The sequence below is a fragment of the Pelodiscus sinensis genome, chromosome 31 (genome assembly GCF_052426305.1).
Source record: "Pelodiscus sinensis isolate ZL-2025 chromosome 31, ASM5242630v1, whole genome shotgun sequence".
NCBI classification, from domain to species: Eukaryota; Metazoa; Chordata; order Testudines; family Trionychidae; genus Pelodiscus; species Pelodiscus sinensis.
In genome coordinates this window covers 5,474,853-5,497,274 of record NC_143082.1, presented here as the reverse complement: position 1 = coordinate 5,497,274, position 22,422 = coordinate 5,474,853, and the positions used below count along the sequence as shown (strand labels likewise).

At 53.3% G+C, this 22,422-nt stretch overlaps 1 protein-coding gene across 2 annotated transcripts in view; it reads right to left on the bottom strand.

The window, feature by feature from the left end:
• The window catches only part of LOC102449738 (adhesion G protein-coupled receptor E3-like), a 50,531-nt gene extending 28,333 nt beyond the window's left edge, over positions 1-22,198 (bottom strand). The window contains exons 1-6 of one of the 2 annotated variants that reach the window (XM_089774841.1): positions 15,731-15,881; positions 15,203-15,358; positions 10,294-10,440; positions 9,424-9,579; positions 8,029-8,099; positions 595-693 (exon numbers count right to left, since the gene is read on the bottom strand). In XM_089774841.1, the coding sequence (XP_089630967.1) occupies positions 595-693; positions 8,029-8,099; positions 9,424-9,579; positions 10,294-10,440; positions 15,203-15,358; positions 15,731-15,857 (756 nt within the window). In that variant the 5' untranslated portion in view covers positions 15,858-15,881. Of the gene's footprint in view, positions 1-594; positions 694-8,028; positions 8,100-9,423; positions 9,580-10,293; positions 10,441-15,202; positions 15,359-15,730; positions 15,882-22,047 lie in introns of those variants that run through there. The other variant, XM_089774842.1, reaches the window with a different exon arrangement.
• Between the last annotated feature and the right edge of the window lie 224 nt (positions 22,199-22,422).

Genomic DNA, 22,422 nt, shown 5'->3' with positions numbered 1-22,422 from the left:
CACGCTCCACCCACCCCAAGCCAATCAGGGTTTGGGGGTGGAAGGTAGTGCATAAAGTCTTCTCGTGCCCTGCACTTCTAAGTGCTCTTAGCAGTATGGGGACAGGGCAGGAGGAAATTTCATTTGCGGCAGTGGGAGCACGCAAAGTCAGCTGGTGGTTGACTCAGGCTTTGTCTACTCCACGAGCTTTGCTGGAAGAGACAATGCAAATGAAGCGCCGATTAGCATTTTGTCACACTTCATTTGCATAATCTCTTCTGAGCTGTTTTTGCTCAAGGGGTTTTTGCGCAAAAACAAGCAGTGTGGAGAGGCATAAGGAGCGGCATAAGGATCTTGCGCACAAAGGGGGGTTTGCGCAAAACGGCCACAGCCACACTGCTTGTTTTTGTGCAAAAGCCCCTTGGCTGCGTCTAGACTGGCAAGTTTTTCCACAAAAGCAGCTGCTTTTGTGGGAAAACTTGCCAGCTGTCTACACTGGCCGCTTGAATTTCCACCAGTCTGGAGACTGGTCCAAGCAGATGGGGATAAAGGGGGGTTCCTTTCCTCGGTGGGGGGAAGGCAGGGAATGGCAAATACAGGCACAGAGCCTCTGACCTGCAGTGATACTGGGTTGCTTCCATTTCCAAATGCAGAAGACTGTGTCTCTTTGATACCTTCCATTAAGGTGCAAAATGGGTTGCTTTCCTGGTTTCCCTGCAGGTGAATCATGGAGAAAGGAGTGAGTTCCACAACACATCTACCGACCTGCTGCACTGGGGGAGGGGGCGGGGGGAAGGAATGACAGGTGACCACCTCCAGGCACCTGTTCTGTCCCTCTCCGCCCACTGTATCCTTCTCCCCAGCCTCTCTCGGTAGCTCTGGCTATTTCTCCATTCAGTGAGGGTTGCCAACTTTCTGACTGAACAAAACCAAACACCCACCCCCACTCCTTGTCCAAGGCCCCGTCCTGCTCACTCCATCCCCCTGCCTTCACTCATTATCACCCCTTTTCAACCAGGTGTTCGAGTGCCTGGCAACACATCCACACATCTCTTAGGACAGAGCTACTCAACATGCGGCCCGCAGCCCATTTATTTGCATCCCGCGGTGCGGTTTGGGTTTACGTGGGGCTCAACACGCAGCCCGTGGGTGGGATCCTTTGAACATGGCCTCCGCTAGGAACATGGTCCACAGCGGTGAGGTGTCTCCCTGGCAGGGTGAGCACTGAAAGATGCAAGCGGACGGGCTGGCTGGCACAGACGGGTACAGGGTGTTTCCAGCCTTCAGGGAGGAGGTGCTGGGAGCACTGGGGCATTGTGGGAAGCGCTGTCTGCTTAGCCTTGTGGGCAGAGCTTGAGAGGTGTTGACTGGCTCACATTGGCCACATTTGGGTCTAGCACCACAGCATAAAGCTTAATCTTTGCATTCATGCCCGTCAATGTGAAAGAATCTATTTGCATATATTTGCATATAAACATGCTTGTATATGCAACCAGACTTCAGCTGCGGCCTTTGGCATGTGCTGTGAGTATCATTGTGGCCCCTGGGGCTTCCAAAGGTGAGTAGCCCTGACTTAGGACACAGAGATTCAGGCCAACCTGTAAAGGCCGATACTATAAGTAGGTAGGTGTGTTCTGGTCACTTAGCTAGTGATGAAATATCAGAGCAAAGAATCAAAGTCACAGTCTGCCTTTGTGTGAGGCTTCTCTCACCGGAGCATCTGAGGCAGGGCTGGGCAAAACCATGGCCTACACGCCACTCAGAAAAATGGCTGCTGGGCCATTTCTCTTTCACAGCTGTGAGTTTGAAGGAGGGGAAGAGGCTTCATGTGTTTCCCCCACCCCCAGGACAATCTCACTGGTCAGTTTCGTATTGAAAATAGGCAATCTGGGGCTGTAAGAAAGGCGATCCAATCTTTCTCCTCCAGATAAAAGGAAGAGCCTAAAAGGCTTAAAGAAAACTTAGTTTGATAGCTCCACTTAAGAAGGAACAATGTTTCACACATACAGAATGGGAAGCGACTATCTAGGAAGGAGTACAGCAGAAAGGGATCCAGAGGTCATAGTGGACCACACAGGGCCGACCCGAACCCTTTTGGCACCCTGGGCCTGGGCATGCGGCGCCACCCTCGGGGCACGGGCCCGCCCCCCCCAAGGTGCGCGGGCCCACCCCTGGGGCACACGGTGCATGCGTGCCAGCCACGGCCGCTGGCGCGCAGCCCGGGGCCGCCCCCTGGGGTGCATGGCGCATGTGCTGCCCAGCCCGTCCCGTCCAGCACTGCTAGCGCACATGCCGGGCCATGCATGGCCCCACAGCTGTAGGAGCAAGGGCGCTGCGGTCCGGCGCTGCGGGAGCCAGGTGCACGGCTCCTGATGGCAGCTGTAAGGGACGCCGCGCACCCCTTACAACTGCCATCAGGTGCCGCCCGTAGGTTGACGCCCTGGGTAGCTGCCCAGCTCACCCATGCCTCCATCTGGTCCTGGGACCACAAGCTAAATATGAGCCAACAGTGTGACACTGTTGCAAAAAAAGCAAACATGATTCTGGGAGGCATTAACAGGAGTATTGTGAGCAAGACACGAGAAATCATTCTTTCACTCTACTCTGCACTGGTATAGGCTTCAATTGGAGTATTGTGTCCAGTTCTAGGCACCACATTTCAAAAAAGATGTGGAGGAATTGGAGAAAATCCAGAGAAGAGCAACAAAAATTATTAAAGCTCTAGAAAACATGATCTATGAGGGAAGATTGAAAGAATTGGGCTTGTTTAGCTTGGAGAAGAGAAGACTGAGAGGGGACATGAGAGCAGTTTTCAAGTGCCTGAAAGGATGTTACAAGGAGGAGGGAGAAAAATTGTTCTCCTTGACCTCTGATGATCGAACAAGAAGCGATGGGCTGAAATTGCAGCAATGGAGGTTTAGGCTGGACATTAGGGAAAAACTTCTTAATTGTCAGGGTGATGAAACATTGGAATAAGTTGCCTTGGGAAGTTGTGGAATTGCCCTCACTGGAGATATTGAAGAGCAGGTTGGACAGGCACCTGTTGGAGATGATCTAGATGATGCTTGTTCCTGCCATGAGGGCAAGGGAGGGGCCCTGATCACCTCTCAAGGTTTCTTCCAGTTTTAGTCTTCTACGATTCTATGATTTTTTCCATCTGGCAAAGAGCAACTTATCAGTAGTTAGGGCTGCAAAATTCTCATTTCTTTACAGCAGGGCTGGGGAACCTTTTTTGGGTCAGAGGCCACTGATCCACAGAAAAATCAGTCGGGGGCCACACACAAACCAGAAGCAAAAAAAGAAAATAAAAAGCCCTCACTGATGTGGTGCCCCAGCTGAGAAGAAGACACTCCTCTCAGTCTCTTGCATACCAGGCTAGTAGATTTTGTGTGCTCCCATCCTGTAGGTGGATGGGTGCAGGTGGGGCTCCCCAATGCCCAGAGCCTCAGCAGCCAGATCTAGGGATGTGGGGGACCACATCTGGTCCCCAGGCCGTAGGCTCCTCACCTCTGCTTTATTGTTTTGTCACTATGCTCCCCATTTCTTGACTGTTTATCTGTATAGTGTGTCTGGTCCTTTGATGGCTTCTGTCTGCGGTATAATTACATTTTCTGGTTATAAACCAGGTGATGGACACTATTAGTTAGATAATCATGTTACAATGTAAGGGCTGGTTTTTACATTTCAGCAAAATGATTGGTAAATGTATAGCTGAAAAATCAGTGTTCCCCTCTAACATTTTCCAACCTTGGTCGGGTTGAATTTTCTTTTGAGAGGGTTGAATTTTCTTGTTTACGACATCAATATTGAGATAGTGTGTAGATGGGTATCACTAGTACACACAAAAAATCTAGTTATATGTATTTAAACAGTTCAGAGGTGTGTGCAGAAGAAAACATATCAAAACGGATGGTTAACAAGGAGCAATTCTTACGAGGTTTATTTAATGTGAAATTAAATAAAAAGAAAATTAACACTACTCTTGGAGTACATGCATCGTCATCCTTTTTTAACACCTCAAGCTAGTAAACACACCAAAGTGCATATTATCCATGCATAGCTCAGCTTGAAGATGCTAAACAAATCTTTTTTCGATTTACTTTCGAAAGAGGCTTTTTCTTAATTTGGCACATCTACATGGTGCCAAATTTCAGAAAAAAGGGCTCTTTCAAGTCAACCCTTAATCCTCACAGAAGAGGTTTACAGGGATGATGAAAGAGCTTGTCCGCTTTTTCAAAAAATTTTCTGAAAAAGTGGACGTGTTCCTTGGACGTGGAGTTGCTTCTTCAGGATACCAGAGGTATCCCAAAAAAGCAATGCAATCTAGACATAGCCTATGAGACAACTAGAAATACTCATATTTTTCTTGCAACTCCTAATACAATATTTACTTAAAAAAAAAACAAAAAATGGTCTGGTAGCACTTTATAAACTAACAAAACGTGTAGATGGCATCATGAGCTTTCGAGGGCACAGCCCACTTCTTCAGATGACTGGAGTTTTGAGTTTAGGATGTGCAGACCCAAAATAAATAGGGGGGGGGGAGAGGAAGAGGAGACAGGAAGCAGAGGGTATAGAAAATTCACAAAGAATCAGTAAGTATCTGAAAACGGGGTAGTTAAAATGATGCAGATAAGAATCAAAGTCAATTGATAGTATCCTTCCTGACAGAAATCCACACAAAGAGCTGTTTGCACCTTCATTGACTGTTAGGCAGATAGTGTCCCAATATTTACTGACTCTGGAAAGGAGAGTAAAAGGCATTCACTCAGGCTTATGCATCTCTGGGGAATGCTTAGGATACAAGAACAAATGAAACAGATACAACTTCTGATTTCAAATATGCAGCTTGTGTGTGTCACCAACTCAAAGAGTAGAAGCCACAGGGCAAATTAATACATGGTTAGGGATGTTATATAGTGTGCAATTGAATAGTCATGTAGCTGCCTCAAATTACAGCGGTTGCACAACTATTTGATGGCCCCTAGGGGAAAAGCCAGCAGCTAGCATGCTCCAGTCCCACTCCTGGGGAGACCCCTGTTGCCCCATGCTGCTGCCTCTAATACAAATAGCCCCTATCTGTGGGGCACCCAGGCTCCCTGGAGAACAAAGCTGCTCCATGGCAGCAGCCTCTGACTGCAGTTGGCCCAGGCTTGCTGCGGACTGAGGCTGCTTACTGGTTGCACAAAAGCCTCTCCATGGGGAGCTTGCCCCCCCCGCCCCATGGATAAGGGCTGTTGCCACAGAGCTGCCTCTGCACACGGTGAGCCCAGGCCCACCACAGACAGAGGTTGCTCTGTGGTAGTCTCCACTGGCCTCCACCACCCCCCGCTGTGGAGGAGGGGGCCAGGTGACCCTGTGGAGCCAGTGCTCTGGTGATGATGGCTTAAAAGTCGTCTCCACTCTGAGCACCAGCTCCTGTACTCCTCCTGCTGCCCCCACTATCTCTGTAGGAGGCAGCAAGCGGGGCCAGGTGGGTCTGCGGAGCCAACACATATGGAGAGCTGGCTTAAAAGCTAGCTCCTTGCACATATCTGCCCCCTCATCCTCCGCACTGTTGCCTCTCTATGGGCACGTCTACACTAGCCCCCTAGATCGATGTAGGGAGGCTAATGAGGGTGACAGAAATTGCAAATCAAGCCTGGGTTTTAAATATCCCACGCTTGATTTGCATGTTCCCGGCCGGTTGCCATTTTAGAAATTGACTAGCCCGAAGTAACTGCCCGTGTCTATATGTGGCAGTGAAACGGGATTCCGATTTAAAGCCCCTAAATCAAATTAGCTGTTAAACCTCAATGCAGGAAGAATACCAGCTAATTCGAGTTAGGGCTTTAAATCGGAATCCCGTTTCACTGCCGCATGTAGCCACGGGCAGTTACTTCCGGCTAGTCAATTTCTAAAATGGCTGTCAGCCAGGAACATGCAAATCAAGCACAGGATATTAAAATCACGGGCTTGATTTGCAATTTTGGTCTCCCTCATTAGCTTCCCTAGATCGATCTAGGGGGCTAGTGTAGACATTCCCTATCAGAGGCAGCAGTGCGGGGGCAGGGAGGGGCAGTTTAAAATCTGGCTTCCCATGAGGGTCAGCTCCCACCTCATTTCCCTCCTTGCTACCTCTGATACAGCGGCAACATTGGGGAAATACGTGTAGTTGACAAGATTAACCAATAAGCCTAGGCTTGTCAGTTAATCATGTAGTCATCTACACATTGAGCTCCCTAAAAAGGCTTCAGGGTTTCTAGGCAGATCCTTGTTTCAAAGAGCTTGCAAATAAGATTTCATCCTACAAAACAACTAGCATCACACCTAGTACTTGCTACTTTTGACTCATAAGAGCCAGAACTTTACCACATAGTAAAGATCTGGCCTTAATGCCATGTATTAATTAATAGTATCAATAACATGTATTAATAGTATTAATACATAGTAACAGTAATAGTACTCATACCATTAATTAGAATTAATACCATGTATTAATTAGTAATACAAGATTTTAAACGATCATTAAGATCAGTGTTTTAGATATCTTCAACACTCCAAAAAATTTCTCTTAAAAGCATCATTCTTTCTTACATCAAGCCATTAACACCTATGTAAACTTTGTTTGAAATGTAATCTTGTAAATGTCGTGGCACATCACCCCCCAATGCAGCCAGTTTCTCCCCACTCCAGCCCAGAGGGAGAGAGGTCTGCAAGTGAGTCAAGACATTCCAAACCCTCCTTGCCTCCACCTCACTGCACAGATGCCAGCACCTGCCCACCCCTGTACAATCTGCTCCTTCCAGCCCAGCTGTGGGCTGGGATAAAATCCTGCTTCTCAGACTTCAAGGCACCAGCAGCCTAGCTAGGAGTTAGGACAGGACACAGCACAAACTCCCCCTGACTCTACCTCACCCCAATGCCAGCCCCCATCCACCCCATTTCCCCTACCAACTCCATGCAGTCAGCTTTTGGGAAGTCCTGGAGAGAGAGATAAACTCCCCCCCCCCCCGACTCTTCCCAGCCAATTACTTTCTCCCTCCTCATTGTCATCTCTCCTAGCTCCCGTACCCTACAACTCTCCCCCAAACGCTTATGCCCTCCATCCCTCCTCCTTATCTCCCCTCCCTACCTGCTCTCTGGGCTCCTCCATTGAAAGCAGGGAGCTCCATTTGAAGCTGCTCCCATGGCCCCTCCCCCTGTGTGGGAGGTCTGAGACTCTGAGTGGGTCTCATTTAACAGCTGTGCAGCTGTGCAACCGCGCAGCTTACAGGGAAGCTAGCTGAATTATGACACTAAAAGTTGGGAGCAGCCAGGATGTCAGTTGAAAGACAAAGGAAGAAAGGAAAAAGGAAAGTGGATTCGTGCTTGCTGGAAGCTACCCCCAATAAACAGTGAATTGTTTGCATCTCTGGACTTCGGGTGTTGCTGTTCTCTGTGCATGTGAGAGGGACATGAAGCGATGAGCGCAGGCCTGCTGACGGGGGAGACGGGGAAGTGGGCAAGTGCCCTGGGGCCAGGTGATACAAAAGGGCCTGAAGCTCCCAGGCACCATTACTATGGGAGTGGCAGTGAGAGTGTCTGGATCCCTAGGCCCTTTAAATCTCTGCCAGAGCACCATGCGGCGTGCTCTGGGTGGCACTGAGGGCTGGCTGGTGGAAGAGAGGACATGGTACAGTCCCAGCAGTGCTGAGGGCTGCTGGGGGAAGAGAGGACTTGGTGCCTCAGCCATGGTGCCTCGCCCTTTCCGCCTGAAGCCCTGCCCCTTCCAGGAGCACAGAGATGGGCCTCCCTCCCTGCAGCCCTGCAATTCTGTCAGCCTCCCTGGATAAGCGCTTTAACACCAACTTCTCCATCTCCACCCACTCTTTTTTCTCCGCCCTTCTCTGGGTACCGGATCTAGTCCATCCTCTCCATCTCTGTCCAGCCACACTGCCCAAACCAGTCGCAGCAGATACACTGCCTTAGTGCATTGCACTAACTCCACGCATGCCCATGATGCCCATATCCATTCGACCCTTTTCCCTTTTCCCCTCCTGCCGCAATCTGGAATCACTTGACATGTACCTTCTGGCTGGTTTTGCACCGGCTTTCTAAATTGACTCCTTTCAGATTCCTGAGTTGGTCACTGATGTTTTCTAGGGAAGGAAGCAGAAAGCCAGTGTTGGGGTCTCTCTTACAAGAATCAAATCTTTACAATAGGTTCAAAGTATTATTGCATTTCCGGGCACAGAAATGAAACCAGGCAAAGTCCAACCAATGGCAGAGCTGATGTTAATGGTTAAAGAACTTGGTTTATGGGGTCCAAGAAGGTGGCACCACTCCAGAGGCAACTCTCCCCAACTAGTATAGATTTGAAACAGTTTGTCTGTCTGTGCATCTGTCTGTGTGTCCATTTGTTCAAAAACTCCCCCTAGCTGGTAAGAGCTAGGACCCCCAAAATCGGTATGCAGCTTCTTCTTATCATAACTTAAAGTAGGGTTTGGTTGTGTCAGGACAATGGGATGTGCCTGGAATGTGGCTGATTCTCATAAAGTGGAAAGGGAAGCTCTGCTAGCAGGGGGTATGTCTACACTACCCCGCTAGTTCGAACTAGGAGGGTAATGTAGGCATACCGCACTTGCAAATGAAGCCCGGGATTTGAATTTCCCGGGCTTCATTTGCATAAGCCAGCCGGCGCCATTTTTAAATGCCGGCTTGTTCGAACCCCGTGCCGCCAGTATCTGTACTGACTTCCACGAGGCGTACAGATAGTTCGGAATGGCTTGCTAGTTCGAACTATCTAGCCCGTGCCGCGTGTAGCCTACATTACTCCGCTAGTTTGAACTAGCGGGGTAGTGTAGACATACCCTGGGACAGTTATACTGTATATTGGCCATAGGGGGGCAGCAAGAGCCCAGAGATGGAGACCGGACCAGCTATAGCCTCATTGGGGCAGCAGGGGGCAGGTGTGGAGAAAGCGAGAGCTCTCTACCATATATGTGAGAGTGTTTGTCTTTCTGTCCATCAGCTGGGGGACATGCACCCCTCCCTCAGCTGTGCCTACTGCAGCTGCAGCAGCCAAGAACAGGCGCTTCTCACCTGACCCTAGCTGCTGTGGTGTCTGAAGACTGGGGTTGTTCTCTCATCCCGGTCAGCCTTTACACTGACCCCTCTTGTCCCCAGAGCCACCCCAGAACAATGATTTAAATGAAGAAAACCAAAAATGATTTGAGTTAAGGTCCCAAGCAACGCTGAGTCAATCTTCCAGTAATATAAAGAAATCACACGGGTGCAGCGGGCTCCCCTGGGGCCTACAGAACATACAAACATGCCAGGGCCTAGCTCCGCACATCGATTTGTGGGCAGCTTCTCAAGCACGGAGCACTGAGAGCACCACCCGCATCCCAGCTTTTGAGACCGTCAGGGCCTGATGTCTATTCCGTGGCTTTGCCAGGGAGGGCAGCGTGTCGCGACTGGTACCTGTGCAGTTCAAGGTGTGGTTGTCACCAGGTTTCCAAGAGTTCCCCCCAGGGGAAGCATGGCCTGTTTTGCACCAGCAGCTGTAACTCCCCGGGGTGTTGACGCAGAAGCTGCGAAGGCCACAGATGGACATGTCTTGAGAACATTCATCAATATCTAAACAGAAGAACAGGGAATTGATTACTACTCACAGCGGCACTTACGGGACCAAACTGGGATCAGAGGCCCATTGTGCCAGTGGGGTGGGGGATGGGGCAGCATTTTGGGTATCTGGGAGGGGGAGCAGCAGCTGTGCGCTCTGGGCTGCAGCTCACATTTCATCTTGTTCCCTGGACGCTAAGGGAGAGAGGGGGAAGTGCTTGCACCCTGTGCATGCCTCTCACACCCGGCTGGGTGAAGGGAGACCAGCAAACACACAGGGGACTAGGTGGAGTGACATGAGCCTAGGTGGGGGGTGCAATCAGGTGATGCCTTTTTCCCAGGAAGCAGGACAAAAGGAGGACGTGGAGCTGCCCGCAGGGCTGGGACTGGTTGCTGAGTGTGAGTTAGTCTGCGCTGCCTTAGGGTACAGGAAGGGAGTGCGGGGCCCTGGATATGGATTGTACTGACTGCCCCGATTCCTCTCTCACAAGCCTGGTCTACGCTAGAGCCCTGTGAACTAATCAGTCTTCTGGCTGAGGGTCCCATCTGGCTGTGGATAGGGGTGCAGGGCTTGGGAGCTCCCCACTCTTCCAGTGACACACAGACGTGAACATTCGGCCCCACTCCAGGGCCAGCTCCCAGCTCCCAGCTCCCATCTGGCTGGGTTGGGGACAGTCTGTGGGGGGAAAGGGGCAGAGTGGGGTTGTGAGGGCAGACACCAAAGGCTACCTAGGCAGTGGGTTTTCCCAGGTTTCCAGGTGTCTGGCATGGATGGACTGTACCCTGGTGGACACTGGCAGGTGTAGTTCCCAGGTGTGTTTGTGCAATAGAGACTGAGCCCGCAGATTGCAGGATTTTCAGCACATTCATCCACATCTGCCAAGAGAAGACTTGCCATTAGTCCAGGTGTTTATTACATGCATTACAGTAGCACCCAGCAGATGCATTGAGTTAGGTGCTGCACACACACAGGACAAGTTTACAGTTTAACAAGACAAAGAATGGGAAGAGGACAGGATCTAACAGAGAAAGAAACTCAGTTGATCAGGAGCAGAGCTGAGACTAACTCCCATCCCCTCATTCCCAGGCACTTGCCCTACCCACTGAGCAACACTGCAGAACAAGCAGTGAGGACAGAGGGAGCTTGTCTCAGCCCCCAGGAGACAGTCGGACACCAGGCTGGGCGCACACTGATCCAAAGCCCATTGGAGTCTGTGAGAATATTTCCATCAACTCCAGGTCCCTCAGAATCGGTCGCTCTGTTCTGTGCCAGAGCCAGCATTCACCGTTACACTGCGCGGCTGGGTCAGGGAAGCGCTGCTCCCCAGAACTGGATGCAATTCTAGTCATTCATTTGGAATACGGAGGGCACAAGACACTTGTCAGTTTGTGAGAGTGGAAGGAGCAACGGACCCAGCTGTATATAACAGAGCTTCCTTTCATGGTGGAGAGGGAAAAAAGAAGATCCCACCTGCTGGCATCAGAGGGGGCACCGTGCGAAAAACATGGCTCCTGGCAGGGTTGCAATCTGCTGCCCATCCCCAAGAGCCAGCGGCTGCTAGTGGCCTGGGAAGTGGGTGCCAGGAGGCCTGGGTTCGACTGCTGGCTGTGGGACAGGGAGGTGATGCACTGGCCCTAGCAGGATGGTGCACAGGCTGGATTCCAGGCTTCTATCCTCAGCCTCAGGAGAGGAGTGAGGCCCAGTAGTGAAAGCAGGAGGCTGAGGAATCAGGACTCCTGGGTCCTGTCCCTGCTTCCTCCACAGACTCCCCATGTAACCTTTGCCAAGTCTTTTCCCGTCCAGAAGCCTCTGTTTCCATAGATGTGCAGGGAGACAATCCCGTTTTCCTGATCTGCTTTCCTATTATTGTAGGGCCACAACCTGAGGGGCGGAACCCCGCCAGCTCCCCCTGCAACCAATGGGAGTGCAGGCTGTTCAGCTGTCACTCAGCATATCTGTGAATGGAGAGCAGCACCTGAGAGCACCACAGGGGTTTACGGCACTGCATTACACCAGCCTGGGGACCTGTTGGCACTGCAGCTACAGCTGCAATTCCCCGTCTGGGCAGACACAGGCTCTGGTTGGGCTACAAAGCAGCATGGCCACTGTGCGGCTCAGGCTCTGCCCAGCGCACACCTGGGATCAGGGACAGGGCGGCTCTAGGGCACTGGCCCATCCGCTGCCTGCCCCCTGAATGCTCTGCCCTGCTAGGGGGTATGTTTCTGCTTGAGCTGGAACTTGCACCTCCCTGCTGCACTGCAGATGTCCCCATGTCACAGCCACACAGTAACACACCCACGCGCCTTCCTAGGGCTGGACCCAGGGGTCTGGCTCATGCACAGAAGTTTTTGGTCTGATGGCGCCTCCCAGGAACAGACTCGTCCCGTTAGCTCAGGCAGCAGGTACAGTGGGACACAGGGTTTGGCGTCTTGGATCATCTTCAGCAGCCAGGGAAGAGCTGAGCAAATCCTGGATGTTTTCAGTTCAGTGACCAAACCAGGATAAAAACAGCCAGGAGGAAATTGTCCGTACGTAACCCAAGGTGGATTTTTGGGGTCTTTTGTCACTGAAACAAACACCCCAAACGGTTTATCAGGGATCGAGCAAAATGTTGCCTTTCCCCCAACGTGAGGTTTTGGTTTTCCGTTTCTGTTTGGAAGTGGCTGGTTTGCGTTTGGGTGGTTGGTTTTTGTTAGAACTAAAAATTAGCAAAATTTCCAGATGTAACCTCATGTAAAAGTAAAAAGCCAGAACATTGCATTCTGAAACAGTCACTAATGTCGCTGTCCCCAGTCTGAGGACCCAGCTTCAATGCTCGCCCGCAGGGGTGCTACTTTCAGACATTAGGGAGGCCAGGCCAACCCTTGGCCCAAGGAGTTCAGAGTCTAATGGACACCATTCCAGGCGCTGGCAGTAGGGCAGGGGAGGAGGCCCCACTGGAGGGCTGGTGGACAGTCTCTGTGGAAAGTCTCTGTTCTGAGACTGCATGACTTTCAGGGCTCATCTAGACTACAGGGAATGGTCAAAAGAAGATATGCAAATTCCACAGGATTTCGAAAGTGGAGTTTTTGAAAGTAAAAGTAATTAAGATGTGGCTTTTTTGCCCAACCACCCCCTTTGCTGAAAAGCCTCTCTTCCTCAGAAAAGGAGGTTTATGCGGCTTTTCGACAAGGCGGGGGGGGGGGGGGAGGTTACCGAAAAAGTTGCATCTTAATTACTTTCACTTTTGAAGGTTCCACTTTCGAAAGTGCAACTGGAAGAAGATATGCAAATTCCCGTGGAGTGCTTTCCTGTCCGGGCCTTTGCCAAGAAGCTGCCTCGGGAGACAGCCAGGGGCTGTCCTGTGCAGGAAGGAAGGGTGCCAGGCACTTTCTCGCCTGCTCTTGAGCTGGGGATTGTGCCCTAGGAAGAGCCGGCGATTGACTCCCATCCTCTTCCCGAGCTGAGTGGATGAACCAGCTTTTGGGCTGGGGATGAGAATCCCATGAGAACCGCTCCCCCGTGCCAGGGTGCTTATCACCTGGGCTGCCAGAGGCCTAGATCTTGGCCAGACCCTCTTGTGAGCCAGACAGTGGCTGAGACCGGCTTTGGGTTCCCCAACACCACTGCGGTTGTTGCATCAGGTTCCATCTGTCAGCAGGCCGGTGTCTAAATGGCAGGCAATACCTGTTGGGGTGCCCCAGCGAGCGCGGCTTAACCCCCCTCCCCCCAGCAATGTGTTGAAGGGATCCCTGCTGATCCCTCCCTGGGTTAATGAGAGCAGGGATTGGGGCCTGAAGCGGTGGCTCCTTTGCTAGGGATAGCTGGGGGGTAGCGCCCATTCCCACGTGGGGGTGACTGCCAGCTGCGGTACTGACCCCCCTACCCTCCGCCCTGTTAAGTATCAGTCCCAGCTGCTCGCAGGCAAACCCGGCATGTGTCGGGGAAGAGGCGAGAGAGATTTAGGAGCTGGACTGTCCAGGTGAGGCTTTCTCATGGCTCTGGGACAGACTGAGAGGTGCCCCTAGACCCGCTTGTCCCCTTCCCCCCTCTCCCCAGCCCTCACATCACCTTTGATTTGTAGGATATTCTGGGAACCTAGACAGGGAAGCATTTTACAGGAGCAGGACCCTGGGATGAGGTCATGCAACACTATCAAATGCTTTAAGTCTACATATACCATGTCTACTGCTTGCTCTTATCCACAAGGCTTGTTATCCCATCAAAGAAAGTGATCAGATTGGTTTGACATGATGTGTTCTTTACAAATCCACACTGTTACTTATCACCTTATCATCTTCCAGATGTTTGCAGGTGGATTCCTTAATTAATTGCTCCATTATATTTCCTAGCACAGAAGTTAGGCTCACTGGTCTGTAAATCCCTGGGTTGTCCATATTTCTCTTTTTATAGATGGACCCTGTAAGTGCCCTTTTCCAGTCTTCTTGAATCTCTCCTGACTTCTATGACTTTTCAAAATTACGGCTAATGGTTCAGATACAACTGGCCTTAGGTTTGCTGCAGAGCTGACCAGGAGCCCAGTGAACTAAGCCCACACCCCAACTCTTAGCCCACTGCACCCTCAATGCCTTAAACCAGAGCCTCCTCCTGCATCCCAAACCTCTCTTCCCCAGCCCCACCCAGAGCCTGCACCCCCCAGCCAGAACTCTCACCCCCTCTGGATCCAAAACTCCCTGGCCCATCCCAGAATCCCCTCCTCACTCAGAAACGCTCATTTCTGTTACCACACCAAGCCGACAAGGCCAGTTAGAGCCCTCATGGCCTCCAGTCTCCCAAACACCAGCCCTATCCGGTGAAAGTGAGTGAAGGTGGAGGGAAGGAAACACAAAGGGAGGAGCAATGTAGTGAGTGGGAGGTGGGGCCTCGGGAAAGAGGAGGGATAGGGGAGTGGCCTTGAGGAAGGGATGAGGCTACAGTATTCACTTGCGTAATATTTAAAATTTGGAAACCATAACCAAGGCATGGCTGGGGTACCTAGTACAGTGTCTAGTCCAGGGCTGGCCTTACCCTGAGGCAAACTGAGGTGGCTGCCTCAGGTGCCAGACTGTGGAGGGTGGAGGGGGCGCCATTAGGACCCAGAGTGTAGAAAAATGTGTCTGCTCCTGGTGCATCTGTAGGTAGCAGAGCAGAACCATGAGAGCAGTAGAACAGGAAGAAGGCAGAATTGAGACCTTTCAAAGTTTTGGCCCAAGTGAGGGAGCATGGGGGTGTCATTTGAGCTCCCGCCTAAGGTGACAAAATGCTATGGGCCGGCCCTTGCCTAGTCCCTGCTCCTGAGGGTCTCATGTGGGCTGTCTCTGTGCATGCTGGGCTGCCTCTCTGGACCATTCACTAGGCCCCTTCCCAGGCTCAGGGAGGCGGCTGCATTCTGGGGCCAGCAAGGGTCCACTAAAATCTTTCTCATGCCTCTCTGCAAATCTAGAGGATTATTCCAAATCCAAGTGCCACGTCAGGGGAAATCTTGCTCACACTCCACTAGGAGAGCATTCGAGGACCACAGCTGATCACAGCCATGGGGAATGGATCACGGGCCTTTGCTGCATATGGCAGCAGCCTCTGGTGCCGCACCAGGCCTGAAATGAACAGGTGTGTGCAGGGATCCCAGCAGGGCCAGGTGGGTAAAAGAGGAGAACTCACCCTGGCAACTGTTCTCACTCATGTGCGTGAATATGGCATTCCCAGAGCTCGAGTTGAAACCGTCGTTGCAGGCGCAGTGGAAACTCCCAGGCTTGTTGGTGCAGGTGGCGTTGGGGCCGCAGTTCACTCCAGTGGGCCCCTGACACTCGTCAATATCTGCAACAGGAGGGAAACTCTGCATAGCCCTGGTACTGGGTAGTATCTGTGGACAGTACACAAGGCACCTCCCCAGGCGCAGGGAGAAATTAGCAGCAGGAGGCTGCGTGTAGAGGCCAGTTATGATCCTCTCACTTCTACGAGGTGCCTCTTTGAAAACTTCGCTGTTTATTCCCTATCCAAAGACCGAGGCAGGGGAGACTCTGGCTACTCTGCGGCAGGGGGTGTGGTTTAGGGTCACATTGAGCATGAGTCCAGTGAGTGCATCAAGGGCTTTTATTGCAACTGGCAGCACCCCTGGTGCAGCACCAGGCCAAGGTGGCTTGAGGAGGGGGTTTCAGCAGGGCAGGATTGGTCCAGGGGAGAACTCACCTGAGCAGCTGTTTTCTCTCATGTGTGTGAATCTGGCTTTCCCAGAGCTCGACTTGAAACCATCGTTGCAGGCGCAGTAGAAACTCCCAGGCTGGTTGGTGCAGGTGGCGTTGGGGCCGCAGTTCATGCCAGAGGGCCCCCAACACTCGTCAATATCTGCAATATAAGGGAAGCTCTGCACAGCCCCTGCAGGGAGACATTCCCCGTTCACCCCCCTGCGCTGACCTAGCACCGGGAGACCCAGGATCTAGGTGACTGGTGCCCGGAGCATTCGACAGTCACAGGCAGAATTGACAGTGACACTGAGGCCCTGCTGGGACATTCTGGCAGCATCATGGCCTCTGAAAGCCACTCCTTCTGTGCAGGGGCTTCCCCAGCCAGCCTGGTTCTAGTGTAATGCTCCAGACCCCACCCCACTGCAGAGGTAGATTGCGTCATAGCCACACCCTCTGTGCTCTGGTTATTCTGTGCTCCGGGGAACCGTAGTGTAGTAACAACAGAACGTTGCATGCTGGGGCCAGCGAGTGTCCCCTGCTGCGCCCACAGCAGACTCCCTAGGGGTACGTCTACACTACAGCGCTAGTTCGAACTAACTTAGTTCGAATTAGTTAATTCGAACTAAGCTAGTTCGAACTAACGCATCTAGAACTAAAAACTAGTTCGAACTAGCGTTTTGCTAGTTCGAACTAGTAAGTCCACATTGAGTGGACTCTGAACAGGGCTTAAGGATGGCCGGAAGCAGTGCCGGCAGGGCATAAAAGGAGGACTTAGAGCATGGAGATGCTGTCTCAGGCTAGCCGAGGGCTGCGCTTAAAGGGTCCCGACCCCCACCCCGGACACACAGTTCTAAGGGGTGCCCCGCTTGCAAAGAAGTTCTGGCTTTGAGTGCCCTGAGTGCCCACACTGGGCACATCACACCACTCGGCCATCAGCCCGGCTGCACTTGCCGCAGGCTGCCATCTGGGGAGAGGGAGTAATTGGGGGGCTGCAGGAGAGCTTCCACCCCCAGAAGCCCGCAGAGCCAGCCCAGTCCTCCCCATCGGGGGCTCGTACCCCATTCCTCCCTCACCTCCTTCCACTTACCCTTCCCTAGCCCCCCTTCTTATTGATGTACAAAATAAAGATAACGTTTCTTCCAACATTGACTCTGTCTTTATTGAACAAAACTGAGGGAGACTGGGAAAAGGAGGTGGGAGAGGGGAAGAGAAAGGCTGGGAGAGGGGAGGGCAACTAACATGATCCGGGGTTGGGAACAGGTCCCAGATGAAGAAAGGCTACAGAGACTGGGACTGTTCAGCTTAGAAAAGAGGAGACGGAGAGGGGACAGGATAGAGGTCTCTAAAAGCAGGGGTTGGGTGGAGAGGGTGCACACAGAAAAGTTCTTCCTGAGTTCCCCTAAAGAAGGACTAGAGGACACCAAAGGAAAGGAATGGGTAGCAGGCTTGAAACTAGTAAGAGAAAGTTGTTGTTCTTGACAAAGCAAATAGTTAACCTGTGGAACTCCTTGCTGCAGGAGGCTGTGAAGGCTAGAACTACAACAGAGTTTAAAGGGAAGTGAGATAAAGTCATGGAGGTTGGGTCCATGGAGTCCTATTAGCCAGAGGGTAGGAGTGGTGTCCCTGCCCAAAGTTTGTGGAAGGCTGGAGAGGGATGGCACGAGACAAATGGCTTGGTCACTGTCTTCGGTCCATCCCCTCCAGGGTCCCTAGGGTTGGCCGCTGTCGGCAGACAGGCTACTGGGCTAGATGGACCTTTGGTCTGACCCAGGACGGCCATTCTAAGCTCAGGGCTCAGTGTCGGGGGTCTCAGTGGACCCCCTTGATTTTCATGCACACCTGCTCCTGGGTGGCCAGGCTGGCAGCTCTCCTGCCCTAGACGGCCACTTTCCTGTGCCTAGTGCAGAGATCGTGGACGAGGTCCACGATGTCCGCACTAGCCCAGGAAGGTGCCCGCCTCTTGCAGTCCAGGGCAAGCTCCCGGGAGCCGCCAGCCTGGTCCCGGCAAGAGGGGGTGGGCTGGGGGGCATCGGGTGGGTGGCTCTGTGCCGTGCCAGGTGCAGGGTCTGCTAGCTGGGTGCTGGCAGGCTTGCACCTGGCACGGGCACCGTAGCCAGCCCGTGCCCCTTTAAGGGGTCCGGGGCCGGGAGGGGGGCATAGAGTTTCCCTGGTGTTGGCCAGAGTGGCCACCAGGGAAACCTGGGGAGGGCTAGCCTCCCACTAGTTCGAACTAAAGGGCTACACAGCCCTTAGTTTGAACTAGCTAGTTCGAACTAGGCGTTAGTCCTCGTAAAATGAGGTTTTCCTAGTTCGAACTAAGCGCTCCGCTAGTTCGATTCAAATTCGAACTAGCGGAGCGCTAGTGTAGCACCTATTAAAGTTAGTTCGAACTAACGTCCGTTAGTTCAAACTAACTTTGTAGTGTAGACATACCCTAGAAATCTAGGGATTTAGTCCCAACCTGAAGACAGAGGCAGGGGAGATTCTGGCCCCCTCAACACACTGGGGAACCGTCGAGGACCACAGTTGAATATAGCCTGAGTGCCATGTGCATTAGGCACTTTTGGTGCAACCAGTGGAGTCTTTGGTGCAGCACCAGGCCTGGAATGAACAGGTGTGTGCAGGGATCCCAGCAGGGCCAGGTGGGTAAAAGAGGAGAACTCACCCAGGCAACTGTTCTCACTCATGTGCACGAAGGTGGCTTTCCCAGAGCTCGACGTGAAACCATTGTTGCAGGCACAGTGGAAACTCCCAGGCTCGTTGGTGCAGGTGGCGTTGGGGCCGCAGTTCACTCCAGTGGGCCCCTGACACTCGTCAATATCTGCAACAGGAGGGAAGCTCTGCACAGCCCTGGCAGGGAGACATTCCCCGTTCGCCCCCCTGTGCTGACCTGGCACTGGGAGACCCAGGATCTAGGTGACTGGTGCCTGGAGCATTCGGCAGTCACAGGCCGGATTCACAGCGACACTGAGGCCCTGCTGGGCCATTCTGGCAGCATCATGGCCTCTGACAGCCACTCCTCCTGTGCAGGGGCTTCCCCAGCCAGCCGGGAGCTACTGTAATGGTTCAGCCCCCACGCCATTGCAGGGGTGGATTGGGGCATAGCCACACCCACTGTGCTCTGGTTATTCTGTGCTCCAGGGAGCCGTAGTGTAGTAGCAGCAGAAGGTTGCATGCTGGGGCCAGCGAGTGTCCCCTGCTGTGCCCCCAGCTGACTCCCTAGAAATCTAGGGATTTAGTCCTAACCTGCAGACAGAGGCAGGGGAGATTCTGGCCCCCTCAACACACTGGGGAACCGTGGAGGGCCACAGTTGACCATAGCCTGAGTGCCATGTGGATTGGGTACCTTTGGTGCAACCAGTGGAGTCGCTGGAGCAGCACCAGGTCTGGAATGAACAGGTGTGTGCAGGGATTCCAGCAGGGCCAGGTGGGTAAAAGAGGAGAACTCACCCTGGCAACTGTTCTCACTCATGTGCACGAAGGTGGCATTCCCAGAGCTCGAGTTGAAACCATTGTTGCAGGTGCAGTGGAAACTCCCAGGCTTGTTGGTGCAGGTGGCGTTGGGGCCGCAGTTCACTCCAGTAGGCTCCTGACACTCGTCAATATCTGCAACAGGAGGGAAGCTTTGCACAGCCCTGGTACTGGGTTGTGTCTGTGAACTGTACCCAAGGCCCCTCCCCAGGCGCAGGGAGAAATTAGCAGCAGGAGGCTGCATGTAGAGGCCAGTTATGATCCTCTCACTTCTACGAGGTGCCTCTTTGCAAACTTCGCTGTTTATTCCCTATCCAAAGACCGAGGCGGGGATACTCTGGCTACTCTGCGGCAGGGGGTGTGGGTCAGAGTCACATTGAGCATGAGTCCAGCGAGTGCATCAAGGGTTTTTATTACTACTGCCAGCACCCCTGGTGCAGCACCAGGCCAAGGTGGCTTGAGGCTCCCTACTTATCCTACTCTAGGGGGTTTCAGCAGTGCAGGGTTGGTCTAGGGGAGAACTCACCCCCGCAGCTGTTTTCTCCCATATGTGTGAACCTGGCTTTCCCAGAGCTCGACTTGAAACCATCGTTGCAGGCGCAGTGGAAACTCCCAGGCTGGTTGGTGCAGTGGGCGTTGGGTCCGCAGTTCACTCCAGAGGGCCCCCGACACTCGTCAATATCTACAATACAAGGGATACTATGCACCGCCCTGGCAGGAAGACGTTCCCCGTTCCTTTCCCCCCCCGCACTGACCCGGCAGCGGGAGCCCCAGTACCAAGGTGGACGGTCATTTGGCCACTTCCGGGGGCAGGGTGAAGCCTGGATAGGTAGGGAGCCGCAGAGGTGCTCCCTGAGGTAAGTCCGCACCACAGTTCTGGACCGAAAGCCACTGCCCCAAGTGTATCCCTAACACCAGATCCCCCTCCGGCATCCCTATCCTCTCATCCCAACCCCACACCAGAGCCAGCACCGCAACTCAGTCCTTCAACCCGCAGCTCGATCCCACAATCCAAATACTTCCACCTGACTTTTCTGCCCATAGCCCCACCCCCATTCTCCTCAAGCCTCTTATCCTCGGCCCCAAAGTCTGCAGGGCCAACCAGAGCCCTCAGCCATTCTCCACGACACACTGCATTCCCCCCAAGCATCCCCCGGCACCCTCCACCCCTCATCTGGCCCCACCCTGAGCCTGCACCCCACTTATTGCCCGACCCCCTTCCAAATTCCAAGTGCCTGCTCCAGCCCGAAAAAGGAAGTAAGGGCAGCGGGACTGAGCCCCCAAGAGACAGCCAATGTAGTTACGGGGGTGGGACCTCGTGGAACGGAAGGGCCGGCGCATTCAATGTTGCACTGCGAGAAAGGTGGCGACACGAGTAGGGGCGTGGCTGGGGTGTCTGACGAGGAGCCTGTTCTCTGCTCCCAGGGACCATGGGGCACATCGCACGCTGGGCTGTGTCTCTGCACCGTACACAAGGCCCCTTCCCAGGTTCAGCGGGGCACTAGCAGCAGGAGACTGCGTGTAGAGGCGCCACCAGTGAAGGCGCGTCTATGTTGGAGCTTTGGAGGGGAATAACTGACATTCTACCAAAATAACAGAGTCCCCGTCTACACGACAAGATGTTATTTCGACACAATGTCCAAATACTGTCAAACTAGAGGACGGCTTTCCCCAGCTCACGAGGAGTAAGGGAAGTCGGGGGCAGAGTGCTGCAACTCGAACTTCCTGCAGCATGGGCATCGCCAAAAGCCAAAATAGGCAGTTGACATAGTTCAAGTTGTGCAGCTTATTTCGGTTTTAGCCCTGCTGTGTAAATGTGCTCTGAGGGTCTCCCCCCCCCCCCCTGGCTGGCTCCCTGTAAATGGAGCAATGTATTCCCAATCCAAAGGCCGAGGCGGGGGAGATCCTGGACACCCCACAGCGGGGAAACTGTCTAGGGTCACAGCTGATCACGAGCCCAGCGAGCGCGTCGAGGGTGTTTATTGCAGATGGCAGCAGCCCCTGGTGCAGAACCCGGCCTGGTTGGCATGAGGAGGGGTTCTCAGCAGGGCTGGGTGGGTGACAGGGGAGAACTCACCCGAGCAGCTGTTCTCTCTCACGTGTGTGAATCTGGCTTTCCCAGAGCTCGACTTGAAACCATCGTTGCAGGTGCAGTAGAAACTCCCAGGTACGTTGGTGCAGGTGGCGTTGGGGCCGCAGATCACTCCAGAGGGCCCCTGACACTCGTCAATATCTACAATATAAGGGAAGCTTTGCACAGCCCCGGCAGGGAGACATTCCCCTTTCGCCTCCCTGTGCTGACCTGGCACCAGGAGACCCAGGATCTAGGTGACTGGTGCCTGGAGCATTCAGCAGTCACAGGCCGGATTCACAGCGACACTGAGGCCCTGCTGGGCTATTCTGGCAGCATCATGGCCTCTGACAGCCACTTCTCCTGTGCAGGGGCTTCCCCATCCTGCCGGAAGTTAGTGTAATGGTCCATTGCCGGGGTGGATTGGGGCATAGCCACACCCTCTGTGTTGTGGTTATTCTGTGCTCCAGGGAGCCGTAGTGTAGTAGCAACAGAAGGTTGCATGCTGGGGCCAGCGAGTGTCCCCTGCTGTGCCCCCAGCGGACTCCCTAGAAATCTAGGGATTTAATCCCAACCTGCAGACAGAGGCAGGGGAGATTCTGGCCCCCTCAACACACTGGGGAACCGTCGAGGGCCACAGTTGATCATAGCCTGAGTGCCATGTGGATTGGGCACCTTTGGTGCAACCAGTGGAGTCCCTGGTGCAGCACCAGGCCTGGAATGAACAGGTGTGTGCAGGGATCCCAGCAGGGCCAGGTGGGTAGAAGAGGAGAACTCACCCCGGCAACTGTTCTCACTCGTGTGCGTGAAGGTGGCATTCCCAGAGCTCGAGTTGAAACCATCGTTGCAGGCGCAGTGGAAACTCCCAGGCTTGTTGGTGCAGGTGGCGTTGGGGCCGCAGTTCATGCCAGTGGGCCCCTGACACTCGTCAATATCTGCAACAGGAGGGAAGCTCTGCACAGCCCCGGCAGGGAGATATTCCCCGTTCGTCCCCCTGCGCTGATCTAGCACCGGGAGACCCTGGATCTAGGTGACTGGTGCCCGGAGCATTCGGCAGTCACAGGACGGATTTACAGAGACACCGAGGCCCTGCTGGGCAGCATCATGGCCTCTGACAGACACTCCTCCTAAGCAGGGGCCTCCCCAGCCAGCCG